The sequence below is a fragment of the Brugia malayi genome, assembly GCF_000002995.4.
Source record: "Brugia malayi strain FR3 genome assembly, contig: Bm_v4_Chr3_scaffold_001, whole genome shotgun sequence".
Classification (NCBI taxonomy): Eukaryota; Metazoa; Nematoda; class Chromadorea; order Rhabditida; family Onchocercidae; genus Brugia; species Brugia malayi.
Window position 1 is genome coordinate 2,848,989 of NW_025062477.1, and position 13,413 is coordinate 2,862,401.

At 22.2% G+C, this 13,413-nt stretch overlaps 1 protein-coding gene across 1 annotated transcript; it reads right to left on the reverse strand.

Moving 5' to 3' along the window:
* On the reverse strand, positions 1-3,951 carry Bm8056 (Uncharacterized protein; the record flags this gene model as incomplete). Its single annotated transcript, XM_043079821.1, has 8 exons — positions 1-83; positions 410-525; positions 936-1,102; positions 1,620-1,791; positions 2,081-2,286; positions 2,416-2,591; positions 2,968-3,187; positions 3,643-3,951. 8 exons carry the CDS (start codon positions 3,949-3,951, stop codon positions 1-3), a joined length of 1,449 nt encoding a protein of 482 aa, XP_042935755.1.
* Positions 3,952-13,413: the final 9,462 nt, after the last annotated feature.

Below are 13,413 nucleotides of genomic sequence, written 5' to 3' on the forward strand. Positions count from 1 at the left end.
TTAATCATCATCTTCACCAAACCACATATATTTGTCGAGAATGCACACACTACCATTGCCTCTTGTCAACATCAATGATGATCCTAAAAATTTATTAAAATTTTTATTAGAATATTTGAATTAAAAATTGAATTCATTTTCATTTATATTTTTATTTGCTTATTTATTTATAAATTAATTGTTTTATCTTCTATTAGAACGAAAATTAATAATAATTTCAAATCTTATTGTTTCTTTTTTTGTGATAAATTTTTTAATTTCGAAATTAATCACTTTAAAATTCAATTTTCACACTTTATCCTTTGTACTTTTACTTGTTTACTTGTTTACTTACTTACTTATTTATTAATCACAAATTACAAAATATAAATTAACAAAAATTATTAAACCACAAAATACACATACAAACCTTTGAATGCTACTTTAAAAACATTATTGCATTTTCTCAACAATCGTCCCACAGCTTGATCAATTCGATTTTGTGAAATTCCCGATAGCTTCAATTTTACACTTCTCATTGTCTCACTAAAAATATCATTGAAAAATTAATTTCAATTAGTTATTAAAATTTATTAAAAAAAGATTTGTGCTAGTTTTTTGCTTTCAAATATAAAAAAAAACAAAAACAAAAAAGAAATAATTGAATAAAAATAAATTAATCGATTAAATTCTATTTATTTTATAATTTACTAATTTATAATATATTATTTATGCGCTAATATATTCTTTTTTTTTTTTTGCTTCTCATAAATATTAACATATTATTATTATTAACTCATTTTTATGAAAAAGAATTATTATTAATTTATGAAAAAAGAAATTAATTAATTTTATGAATTAATTTTTTTATGAAAAAAAAAAGAATTTATTAATTTATTATTAATTATTATTAATTTATGAAAAAAGAAGAAAAAAAATTTGAACTATGCATTAACCAGGCTATTTCAAGCCAATAACTCATAATTTTGGCTGCGTGCGTGACGTTATTCCCGTGCGTGACAATATGAATAATTCGTAATGCGCCATCGTATGGCATTTCTTTTAATACGTCAATGACGCATTCACGTTCGATCAAACTGTCCAGATCAAATGATCCTGTACACTGCAATAGGTTGTCGTTATCATTTCAAATTTTAACAAAATCATTTTGTTCATTTCAAATTTTCACAAAATCATTTTGTTCATTTCAAATTTTCACAAAATCATTTTGATCATTTCGAATTCAACAAGTCGTTTTGATCATTTAAAATTCTAACAGATCGTTTAAAATTTAACAATTCATTTTGATCATTTAAAATTCAACAAGTCATTTTTGATTATATAAAATTTAACAGATCATTTGAAATGTAACAAATCACTTTGATCATTTAAAATTTAACAGATCATTTTGATCGTTTGAAATTCAACAAGTCATTTTGATTATTTGAAATTCAACATGTGATTATGATCATTTAATTTGAACAAATTATTTTAATCATTTTGCTCATCTAAAATTTAACAAATTATTTAAATTTTTTTTTTAACGTATTTTACTAAAAATTCCATCATACAATAATAAATTTGTTAAGAACAGAAAAAAAAAAGTATCAATTATTGAAATGAATAAGGTACTATCATACCTGTATCAGAAGTGTTTCAAGTCTTCTCAATACCTTATCAATACCATTTTGTAAATAAGAGTGAAAATTTATAGAAGGACAAACAATTGCTAAATTTCGAATTGGTGTATTAATTAATACTTTTGAAAGAATGGATGAAGAAAGATATTCAATACCGCCAAGTTCAAGTGTTCTGAAAATAATTTTTCTTTTTTCATAATTCAAATAATTATAATAATATTTTGAAAAAAAAATTTTGCTAGAAAATAAAAGATTACATTGAATGAAAAATATTATACCAAATAAAAAATGATAAATAAATTTAAAATATTTTTTATGATTTTTAGATATTAATTAATTTTTACAAATACATTCAATCATAATTATTCCTAAGATTTCATTTCATTTCATTTCTAATTTATTTCTTCTTCATTTCCAATTTGTAATTAATAATTATTAATGATTAAAATACTATAAGATACATTAAATTCTTTCCACTTAAAGCTTCCAGAAGATGCATATGAGAAAAGCTATCCAAATGACATGTTTGATATTGAAATTGTCGCAATTGTTGACACTTCCTAATAGCATCCCAAAATTCCTCACAATACAAACCAAAATCCATGCAAATATGACGAAAGCATAATTCACGAAGTGATGTTGAAAAATGATTTACAATTTTTGATATCTAAAATTTGTTTACATTTTAAAAATAATAAGAAACGAAAGAAAACAAAACAGAAAAAAATTAATTAAAAAATTTAATTAATTAAACTTTTTTTTTAAAAAGTTAAAAATTTTTAATGATTTTACGAACCACTTCACAATCATCATTATCACTACCAACAATTGTCATCTTATCCATTTTTAATTGTCGCCATCGTGAATTCTCGATCAAATCTGTTCGTGAAATTTCTTTCAAAAGTGCATCACATAATTCACCATTAATTGGTGTTTCTAACCAAAGATGCTCGATATAGTCTACACGTTTTGCTAGAATTTAGATTTTTCAATTTAAAATTTATTTTTAATAGCAATGAATTGGTTTAATTCAAAATGAGAAATATTATAAATTCTTTTTTCCCCTCTCTCTCTCTCTCTCTTTTAAATAGACTAAATCTTCTAGGCCAATTAGTAAATATTCAAAAAATCAATTTTATAGTTTCAATTTTTTTTTTTCCTAAAAAAGATGTAATATATTTTTTTTTTTTTAGCTTTTCTATTCGTACTTTTAATCATTAATTTTAGCCAATCAAAAAAAAATTTAAATATTCAAAAAATCTATTTTATAGTTTCAATTTTTTTTTCTTAAATATTTTTTTTTTTTAATCATTAATTTTAGCCAATTGAAAAAAGAAAAAATTTATACCAATTCGTTGTATAAGTAATTCAGCTTGCCAATCTTTAATAATTATTACATCATTCGTAACCATTTCCGGTGTGAAACAATATTCCGGTACTAAGAGCTGTATGATAAGATCAGAATGATCAGTCCAAATTTCGATATTATCCAGCGATACGCTTTGTAATTTGATTGGTGGTAAACTTATCAAACTTTGATGAAATATTTCTTCCGTTAAACGACATACCTGTAAAATTATACAATTAATATTTTTTTTTTTTTGCACAAAAGAATGAATTTCTCTTTTTTTTTTTTTAATTTTTGATAAAAGCTATTATCATATCTTTTTGCATCATTCAAATATGATAAGATTAGGTATAAACATAATAATTTTGATAATAAAAAACTAAAATAACGATTACAACAGATCAAAAGATCAATTATTGTTCAGTTATATTTAATTTTGAAATTAATTGACGATTGATAATTAATTAGTTATTGACTAACTAATTCTAAAAGTTGAATAATTTTTTTTTTTTTTTTTTTTTTTTTTAAATTTAACTATCATGATTAGCAATTATGTTTATTTTTGAATAGTACTAAAATTTTGCTTATTTCAAAACAGAAAAACAAGAAGAGAAAATTTAAATATTTTTTAAAATAATTTGTAGTAAAATTAAGTTAATAGAAAATTTAACTTACTCGTCGAAGACGTATACGATCATAAATATCAAGATAAGGAAAAACTTGCAATAGCACCGGAGCTAATAATCGATGCACAGAGTCTGAACTTTTATCAATTTCTAAATTTGTTTTTTCACTATCATCAATGGATTTAACATTTAATGCTAATTCCATATTGCAAGATTTATTTCTGATTATTCCTGATAATAATCGTTTTCGAAAGATACGTTTTGCTTGAATCCAAATTGAACGTCGTTGATAATTATTTCGTTTTAATTTATCAGATAATTTTTTGCATGTTGAAGATGTTGCAACTTGTTCAATCATTGATAACGATGAATGTGATAAAGATATTTCCATTAAAATTATCTGTAATTTAAAATATTTATAATGAACTGTTAATTAATGATCATTTAGTACCATTATTTTATTTATTTTTTCTGTTGTAAAATGGAAAAATGATTATTTTAAAAAATAATTTTTAATTAATTTAAATAAAACAATTCTTTCATGTTCAGTTGAAAATTCTAAATTTAATTTAATTATTCATTAGGTATTGTATTAGTCATTCTAATAAAAGTTTTTTTTTGCTTATAAATGATAGCAAAATGCTTTCAATTTATTTCTTCACGCACACACTATAAAATTACTACAAAAATAGCACAGTGATCATTCTAGGAAATTTCGAAGTTTATAATTTTCCAATAAGAGTAAGTTAAAAAATTCGTTGACTTTACTTTTATGTATTGAGATAAGTAATATTACGAGTAAGTTAAAAAATTCGTTGACTTTACTTTTATGTATTGAGATAAGTAATATTACGAGTAAGTTAAAAAATTCGTTGACTTTACTTTTATGTATTGAGATAAGTAATATTACGAGTAAGTTAAAAAATTCGTTGACTTTACTTTTATGTATTGAGTTAAGTAATATTACTTACTTATTAGTTTTAAGATTAATAAAAAGTGCAAATTAGGGATGTTAAAATAGAATACTAATTGAATTTTTCATTTAGATATGAGATTACATTTTCCGCTGGTATTCAAATAAAACAAAATACATATTTATTAGGTAATTAGTTTTTTATCAATGTCAGAAAAAAAAAAACAACAACAACGATTGAAACAACAATGGGAAATTCTTTTTTTTTAATATGTTCAAATAAGATATTAATGGGAAAATTATAAATGTTACACTTTTTTTTTTCTATGCTATATAAAGTAGAAAAGAAACTTTTCTTTTTGTTTGATATTTATTAAAAAAAAAAAAAAAAATAAATAAATAAACAATAATCGTAAATATCATAAATACAATGATGAAATTGTAAACCTACATCAAAATAAGTTATTATTAAGACACAAAATAAAGCATCAAGAAAAAAATATTATCAGTATTTAAACAAAAATTAAAAAGGATTAAAAGTTTTGAGTTAAAAAAAAAAGCGAATAAACTCGTTCATTTGACAAAATTAGATTAAAAAATAAAACAGAGTCAAAGTTCTAAATTTAAAAAAAAAAAAGGAAAAAACTCATTAATTTGAAAAGAGTTCAAAAATAAAAAAAAATCTAATTGAAATTAAAAATTGAAAAGAAGACAAGAGCTCATCATTAAAAAAAAACGCATTGATTTGACAAGATTAAATTAAAAAATGAAACAAAGTTAAACTCATTGGTTGAAGTTAAAAGTTGAAATTGAAAGTTGAACAATTCATTAAATCATCATTTAAAAAAAAAAAAAAAACATAACTAATTAAAGAAAACACATTAATTTGACAAAATTAAATTAAAAAAATGAAATAAAATTAAAACAAGCTTATTAATTTGATAATTAATTAATTTAACAAAGAAATGATAGGAATGTAAGGTAAGAATGATTGTTATAGCTGAAAGAAGAAAGGTAATAAATAGTAATAACTTAAGAAAAGAAAAGAGAAGGAGGTGTCACACATATTTTTTTGACTAATCTTTTACTTTAGATATGCGATCGCAATTTTTCCTTTTTGCTCTGATTGGCGAATTTTCTTTTTTTTTTTTTTTTTTTTTTTTTTTTTGCTATCATATTTTGAGGTATTGTTGTGATACTGTAAGTGTGAATGTGTAATTTGCATTAATCTATTTTATTTTATTAATAAAATGAAAAAATTTATGCACAAAAAAAAAAAAAAGAAAAAAAGAAGAGAAAAAAGATTGGAAAAGTGAGAAAATTTAATGATTTGTAATTAGCATAAATTCTCTCTCAAAATTGGAAAGATGAAATTAATGTATTTGTGTATTTATTGATGAAAATATTTAATTTATTTTTAATGAATAAAATAACATTTAATGATTGTGATTTGATTAATTTTAATAAAAAAAAAAATTTGAATAAATTATTAAGATAACAAATTTTGCAATCAATTTAGTTTACAGATATTATTCATATGTAATTAACAGTAATGATCAAAAGTATAAGTGATAAAAGGAAAAAATTGAGAGTAAAAAATTGATTGAAATTTGATGACAATTAAAAATAGTTATTTTTAATTTTTGAGGAATAATTAATGATAAATGATTAAAATTTAATGATAGCTATTGAAAATAAAAACAAACATAATACCAATTATTTCTCTAAAATTTTCTTTTTTGCTTGATAATAAAAAATTTAAATTAGCATACGCAGTTGAATAGATTTTAATTATTATTATCTGAAATGAACATTTCATTAATAATTTGAATTGAGTAATGATAAATGCTTTTTTTTTTTTAATTAATAAGTATAATCAAATTTGATAAAATTAATGAAAAAAAAAATTAATTTTATTAAGGAAATGTGTCAAATTTTTTTTGTCAACTGGTCAACTGGTCACTTTCCGGTCATTAATCTAAATTTTGTGTAGTAGTGCAATTAACAAAAATCTCACCTATGTAAAACATTAGTAATATCATTTATTCCCATGTCCAATTACATTTTGCGCCCTGCAGGCGGTCATAAGTTCAGTGGCGCCTTAACTTAGACAGACGATAAATTTGCATAGAATACCATTTGAGGATTACATTGGTAAATATTTCTGCCCACAATTGTTGAAATAAAATATGAAAACTAATTGATTTAAAAAAAAAAAAAGAGGAGAAATATTTGGCTCTGTTTTACTTATTCATTAAGCAGTTATGACAATATGATACAATAAAATTTACTAATTTTAATCAAAAGCGATTATTTTCATATAATTAATCCCTTTTCGTAAATAATTGGGAAATTTTGAAAGAGTCTTATCAGTAATTGGTTTAAAATTTTAGTGTAATATAGCATATGGCAGTTAATAGTACAAAGAAGGGAGGAAAAGATTGGATAGCAACAATAATAGTAAATTAGTTCCAAACTAATTTGTAAACAAAACTGTCAACAGAAAACAATCAATAAATGGCATATGAAGAAAGAATTTGTAGAAATTACTTTGTAGGAATTATTCAAAATTAACGCTAGTAATTGACGTAAATATTAAGCGTTTAAAAAATAATTGTTAACAAATATGTTTTATTATTAATAGTGTAAATGAATTTAAAATATAATTATAACTAGCATTCATGATAAACTAAAATAATGAATAATTATAAAAAGTATCGGAAATGATATGAATAGGTAAATAATATTAGAAATGCGGTAATGGATAAGATAGTGGCGGAATAAGAGAAAGGATTTGGAAGTTTACGTAAGGAAAGGTAATCAAATAGCGGCATCTCATTGATGATTATGTAGTTCATTACTCATTTGACACCTACTTTTCCTCATTCACACCTTTTTGGTGCCAAGTAAATTTAGGTTCTGTTGATGGATGAGGTAAGATGATGTCGTGACAATGCTTATTGTAATTTCAAAAATTTTTACCCAAATTTAAATGGATTTCATGGAAAATGAAAACTATATTAGTAAAAATGGCATGAATGATAGAAATTGAGAAACAAAAATTTGCAGGAATACATTTATGAGACTATTTTGATCTTACTTTAATTTGAAATATATTAAATTAAAGTAACATGGTTAATTGAATATTGGAAAAGAAATAATAATTAGCAATTAAAAAATTTGAAATAATAGTAATTTCAAAATGAATTAAAGAAATTAACGAGAAATTATTCCGGGAAAAGTTAGGCCAATTAACAACTTTCATTTAATGCAAATTTTGAAAATGCATGAAAATGCGAAATTAACTATTTGCTGATATTTGAATTAATGAGGGTAAGTAGATTATTCAAAAACGGAACTCACAGTGAGAATATTGGCATTGTCGCGCAATTTGTCACCGTTATCCGTCTATACATTTTTGATTACTTCAACAGATAACAGATGAAAAATTAAAAATTTATTCAAAAAAGAGAAAAAAAAAGTGAAAATTCTTTAGGAGAATTAAATCTGCATATAGTTAATGTGCTATTCAAAACCGGATAAATCAACTATATCACATTCAATTACTTTTAAATTTGATTGCTATTTGCAATCAAATTTGATAGTAATTAATATCCTCCAATCAAATTGCTACTTCCAAATTTATTTAACAAAAATTAATCGAAAAGAATTTACAATTAAAATTACAAACATTTTGACTGATTGATTTAACAAAAATAAAAAGATGTAAAAGTGGAAGAAAAAAGAATAGAAAAGATTTGAAATGAAGTAATTTTAAACATTCACCAAATTGAGAATTTGAAAATGAATTATTCCGAATTAGTCTTTACATTATTTTATTTTCATCTTTGGACAAATGATTGACTTTTCTATTTTGTTTGTATGAGGAAATGTAAACAATGTAAAAAACATAACATTAGCATGAAGTGTTCACTGAGAGTTAATATCCGTTTCATTCGCCGACATTTCAAATCTTACCGATGTTAATTAACAAAATGGAATTACCATATTACATTAATTATGTCTAAACATTAATAACACAGTAAATAAACAAATTAAGTAATTTCATACTTCTTCTGCCGTAAGTTTACTATCACAAATATGCCAAGTAATACATCTTTCAACCTAAAATATTAAAAAAAAGGAGAAAAAATCGAAAAATATTTAACCAATTACAAAAATGTTTGAAAAAGAAAAATTCTTTCTACTAGCAAATATTATTTAAAAGAAAAAAAAAATTTTTGAATGGAAAGTTGTTTAACTATTTTATTAATTGATTGATAATTATTCATTGTTAACATATCAGAATGAAAGAAATGATAGATGCATATGAATCAAATAAATATAAAAATGACAACGATAAAAAAAAAAAAGTTGAAATGAATAATTAGGCATTTTTTTTTTTTTTGTGTTTGGTAAACAACAAAGGTTGACAAGGCCCATTTGTTAGGGAAAAAAAGTTGGGTTAGTAGGGACAAACGCTTTATGTTAATGATCCTTTCTCCCATTCTTCCTCTTCTTCTTCTTCTTCTTCCTCTTCTTTACTTTTTTTTTTTTTTTTTCTTGTAAAAAAGCGATGAGAAAATAGCCATTTAGTAAATCGCTAACGTTTTTAATACTTTTTCATATATTTTTTTTGCACTTTCATAAAAAATTCAAAAAAGGAAAAGAAAAGAAAGAAAAAAAAAGAAGGAAGGGAAAGTAATAAATCTTCAAAAAAGAATAAATTTTTGAAAATTAAAAAAAAAAGTTAAATTCAAAACTTTTTTTTTTAAACTCTTATATCTAATTTCATATCCATTTTAAAATAATATTAGAATATGAAAAAAATTTTTATATGTTAAGAATAAAATTTTACTTTTTTTTTTTTTTCTGAAAAATTGATAAATTTTAATGAATTAATAAAACATAAATGTTATTATTCCCTTTCTTTTTAAAACAATTATTTTGTTTATTTTCTATTTTTTCGAAAAAGAGAAAAAAAAATAAAATAGAAGAAAAACAAAAATGATATCAATTGAAAATTTAAATTGAGGAACGGTTATATATCTCTGGTGAGAACTATCTAATATATACATAAGAGTTAGTAGTACTTTAAACAAATAATTTATCATTACTTAGAAATAAGATCATTTTATGACTGAGTTAAGTTGTAAAAATTTTTACAACTCTCAAAATTATTCATTTAAAAATTTTTCAATTCTCATACTTTAACTTAAACATATAATAGTAATAATTTATTGAGGAAAAACATAAAGTTTTAATATTATTATTTTTTTTTTTTTTTTTTGCTAGATGAAAGAGAATTCCGATGAATTAGTTGAATGAAATGGAAAAGAAAACCGATTTAGTTGTGTCTTTTCTTTCTCATACATCGTTAATGATTATAATTATTATAACTATTTTTAATATATTACAGCAATTCATTTCAAAAAAAAAAATTGTAATAAATCATTTTTGGACCATTCGTTGAACAACAAACATTTCTGATACATTCATCAATGGTACACTTTGAGAAAAAAAGAAAAAAAAAGGACAATTATAATTTATTTGAATTAATGCGCATTTGTACAAAATAACTGTAATTTATTTGAATTAATGCGCATTTGTACAGTGCTCACAAATAGTCTCTATTTTGTTTTGTGTTTTTTTATATTTTTAACAACTTTTTTTTTTTTTTTTGAATTAGTTTGAATATTATAAACTTATTAATTCATTACATAACATCTTATTTGAAGTATTTCAAAATTATTGAAATTTTATTTTAATAAAAAACTCTTGTAAATTCATTGATATTATCTTGGAAAAAAAAAAAAAAAACACTAAAATTTTATTCTAAATTTTTAGATACTATTTGAAAATTTACTTTGCTAAAAATGATATTAATTAGGGAAAAAAAACGAAAAAAGTTTTAATTTAATTTTTTAGGCATTCTTTTTCCAAGTTTTTCATTATGTTAAGCTTTCTTTTTTTTTATTTGTATGTTTTACATAATTTATTAAAGAATTCAATTAAATATAATTTTTAAGAAATGAATTGTTGTGAAATGTACAAAATGGTATAATAAAGGAAAAAGTAAAAAAAAAGTTTTACGGTATGAATGAAAATAAAAAAGTGAGTTGAACTGGTCAGAGGTGAAACAATCGGATTATACGAATTGGATTAGTGTTAGGATTTGTAGACATAGTTAGTAATGTAAACAAAAAAAAAAAAAAAATGCTTAGTTCAAGTGGAATTTATCATAAACTTTTTCCCATAATAAAAATGCCAGAGAAAGGAAAGTAGAATAAAAAATAAATAAAACTTTTAATGTTTATTTTTTAAGAATTGATTTTTTTTTTCTTCCTTTTTTTTTTAAATTTTACTTTTTTTTTTTTTTTTTTTTTTGATTTTTACTCTCTCATCGCTAACTAAAAAATTTTTTTGTGATACTTGGTAAGCCATATGGTACACTAAATAGCATACTAAAGTGTTCATTTTAGAAAATAATCGTAATATTATCAAATTTTTGATATTAGAAAAGAAAAATAAATAAATAAATAAGCAAACATATAGTAATGTTTTAATAAATTTTTGAACTGAACCTAGTATTGATCAAATTGAGATAATTTGCGTGAAAAAAATCAGAAAAACATAGTAAACGAATTGAGCTATCATATAGTTTCATTGGAAATAACATCAAAATTTTTTTAGAATAAAAAGTTAAAAGAAGAAAGATCAAAATTTGAAAAAGAGACTAATAATTAATAAATGATATCCTTGATTGATAAATTTTCAATTTTTTTTTCTTTGTTTTCAGAATAAAATCCTTAAAATATATGTATGTATGTATATGTGTGTATGTGTATGTCTGTGTATGTGAAATAGTTATAAGATAGTTTTGTAAGTATTGTAAGTGTCTTTAGCGATAGTTATAAGTGCTGTTTTTATATAATAAGCGATGTAATCATAAATTATCGGAAGGAGACAGATCTGAAAGTATTAGAAAGGCGCCGATCGGATAAAAGTAAATAATAATATCTTTCATTGATATTAGACTACTGTCATCGATGGCTGCCGGATGATGTTGCTGTTGTTGTTGTTAGCTTTGATTTGAATTAGAAAATGATCGAATGATAGAATGAATGACTGATTGAATGATAGAATGATAGAATGAATGAATGAAAAATGTTAGGTAATAAGTCTTAAATAATTTTCTCATTTTAAAATTCTTAAATAATCTTATCATTTCAACAATTTTTAGATAAATTTATTACTATTAATTTAAGAAAAAAAAATTTGAATAACTTTATCATTTTATTTTATTTTAATTTTTTTTTTTTTGATTAACAATATAAATTTTCGATTGCAAATATCATAGAACATTAATTTTACTCAAAAATTATTGAAGAATAGGAGAGAGAGAGAGAGAGAGAGAGAGAGAGAGAGAGAGAGAGGAGGGGGAGAGAGAAAAAGAATGGTAATTGATAAATCGATAATTAAATCAACTTATTAATGTTCAATTATTTTAGTACTTTTTTTAGTACAGCACATTTATTTCATAAATAATTTAACATTTGAGAATAAATAAAGAATTGTTGAGCCTTGCTGATGACTCAGTACGTAATTGCTTGATTTCGGCGGGAGAATGATGAAAGTTCAATTCCTGTGTTGACATTCATTATGACAACTGCGACAAGATTTGGTGCTGTTCCCAGTGACGAAATAGATTATTTGATCACAGACCTGTTCTGAGAGATAAGCCGTGTTGATTGATGATCTTATCCGAGGGGTGCCAACAAGAATTATTGGATTTTATTCCTCCCAAATTCATTCGAATGGACATTACAGGCCCAATGGTCAGTGTATTTTGAAATGGTCACTAATTTAATGTTGTCATGTCCTAATGACAAATTAATGTGACATCTATGCATTTTTTTTTTTTTTTTAATTCGAAATTTTCGATGTAAAAACTAAATTATAGATGAAATGATAAAATGAAAAAAAAAAAAAAAAAGAAGAAAAAGGAAAAGAAAAACCGTTTTAGCAATGGGAGAGGTCAATCAAAGGGATGGATGGATGGTTTTTAAAAATGATTTACAATGTAATTAATAAAAGGTTAAAAGATAATTAGATTTATATTGTATTAATAAATCTTTTCTATTAATAACTGAACAGGTTACTGCGATTATTTTGAATTGAATGAATTAAACTTGTTGCTAATATTATTTATTGATAATTTCTTTAGTATAATATGTAAGTAATTTTAACAATACATTTTTCATATATTATTTTAAGCAAATGAATTAAAAGAAAAAAAAAAAAAAACACACACCGAGATTAAGCGAGAATATATATACGAGTTAAAAATAACGGATGAAACAATATTTAGTTTCAAATTTTAAAATAAATAATATTTATGCTACAAAAGCAAAAGCAAAAAAAAAAGAAAAAAGAAAAGAAAGACACCATGGAAATAAATATTGAAATATTCTGCAGTAAATATTTATGATATAATCATAGATATTTATAAATAATTTAAATATAACAATTAAAATATTATTGAGCTAAAATAATTCAAATTAGCAAATGAAAATACGAATTTCTTCGTTGTTTTATTATACAATCGGAAATGTATTAGAAAATGATAGGAATATTATATAATAATAAATGGTATCATAAATGTTAATTATTATCTGAGAATAAATGTCACATTTTATGATTATTAAAAATGAACAAATGAACAGATTAGATTAGCAAAGAGGGACATTACAATGAAACATTGAAAATGTCGAAAATTTCTAAATTTCTTTCTTTCTCTTTTTTTTTTTTTTTTTTTTTTTCATTCTTTAAAAATTGCAATTAATTAACATCAATTAATGATCACAAACTACAAAATGTATTCTATCATAAATCTTCTCTTCGTTT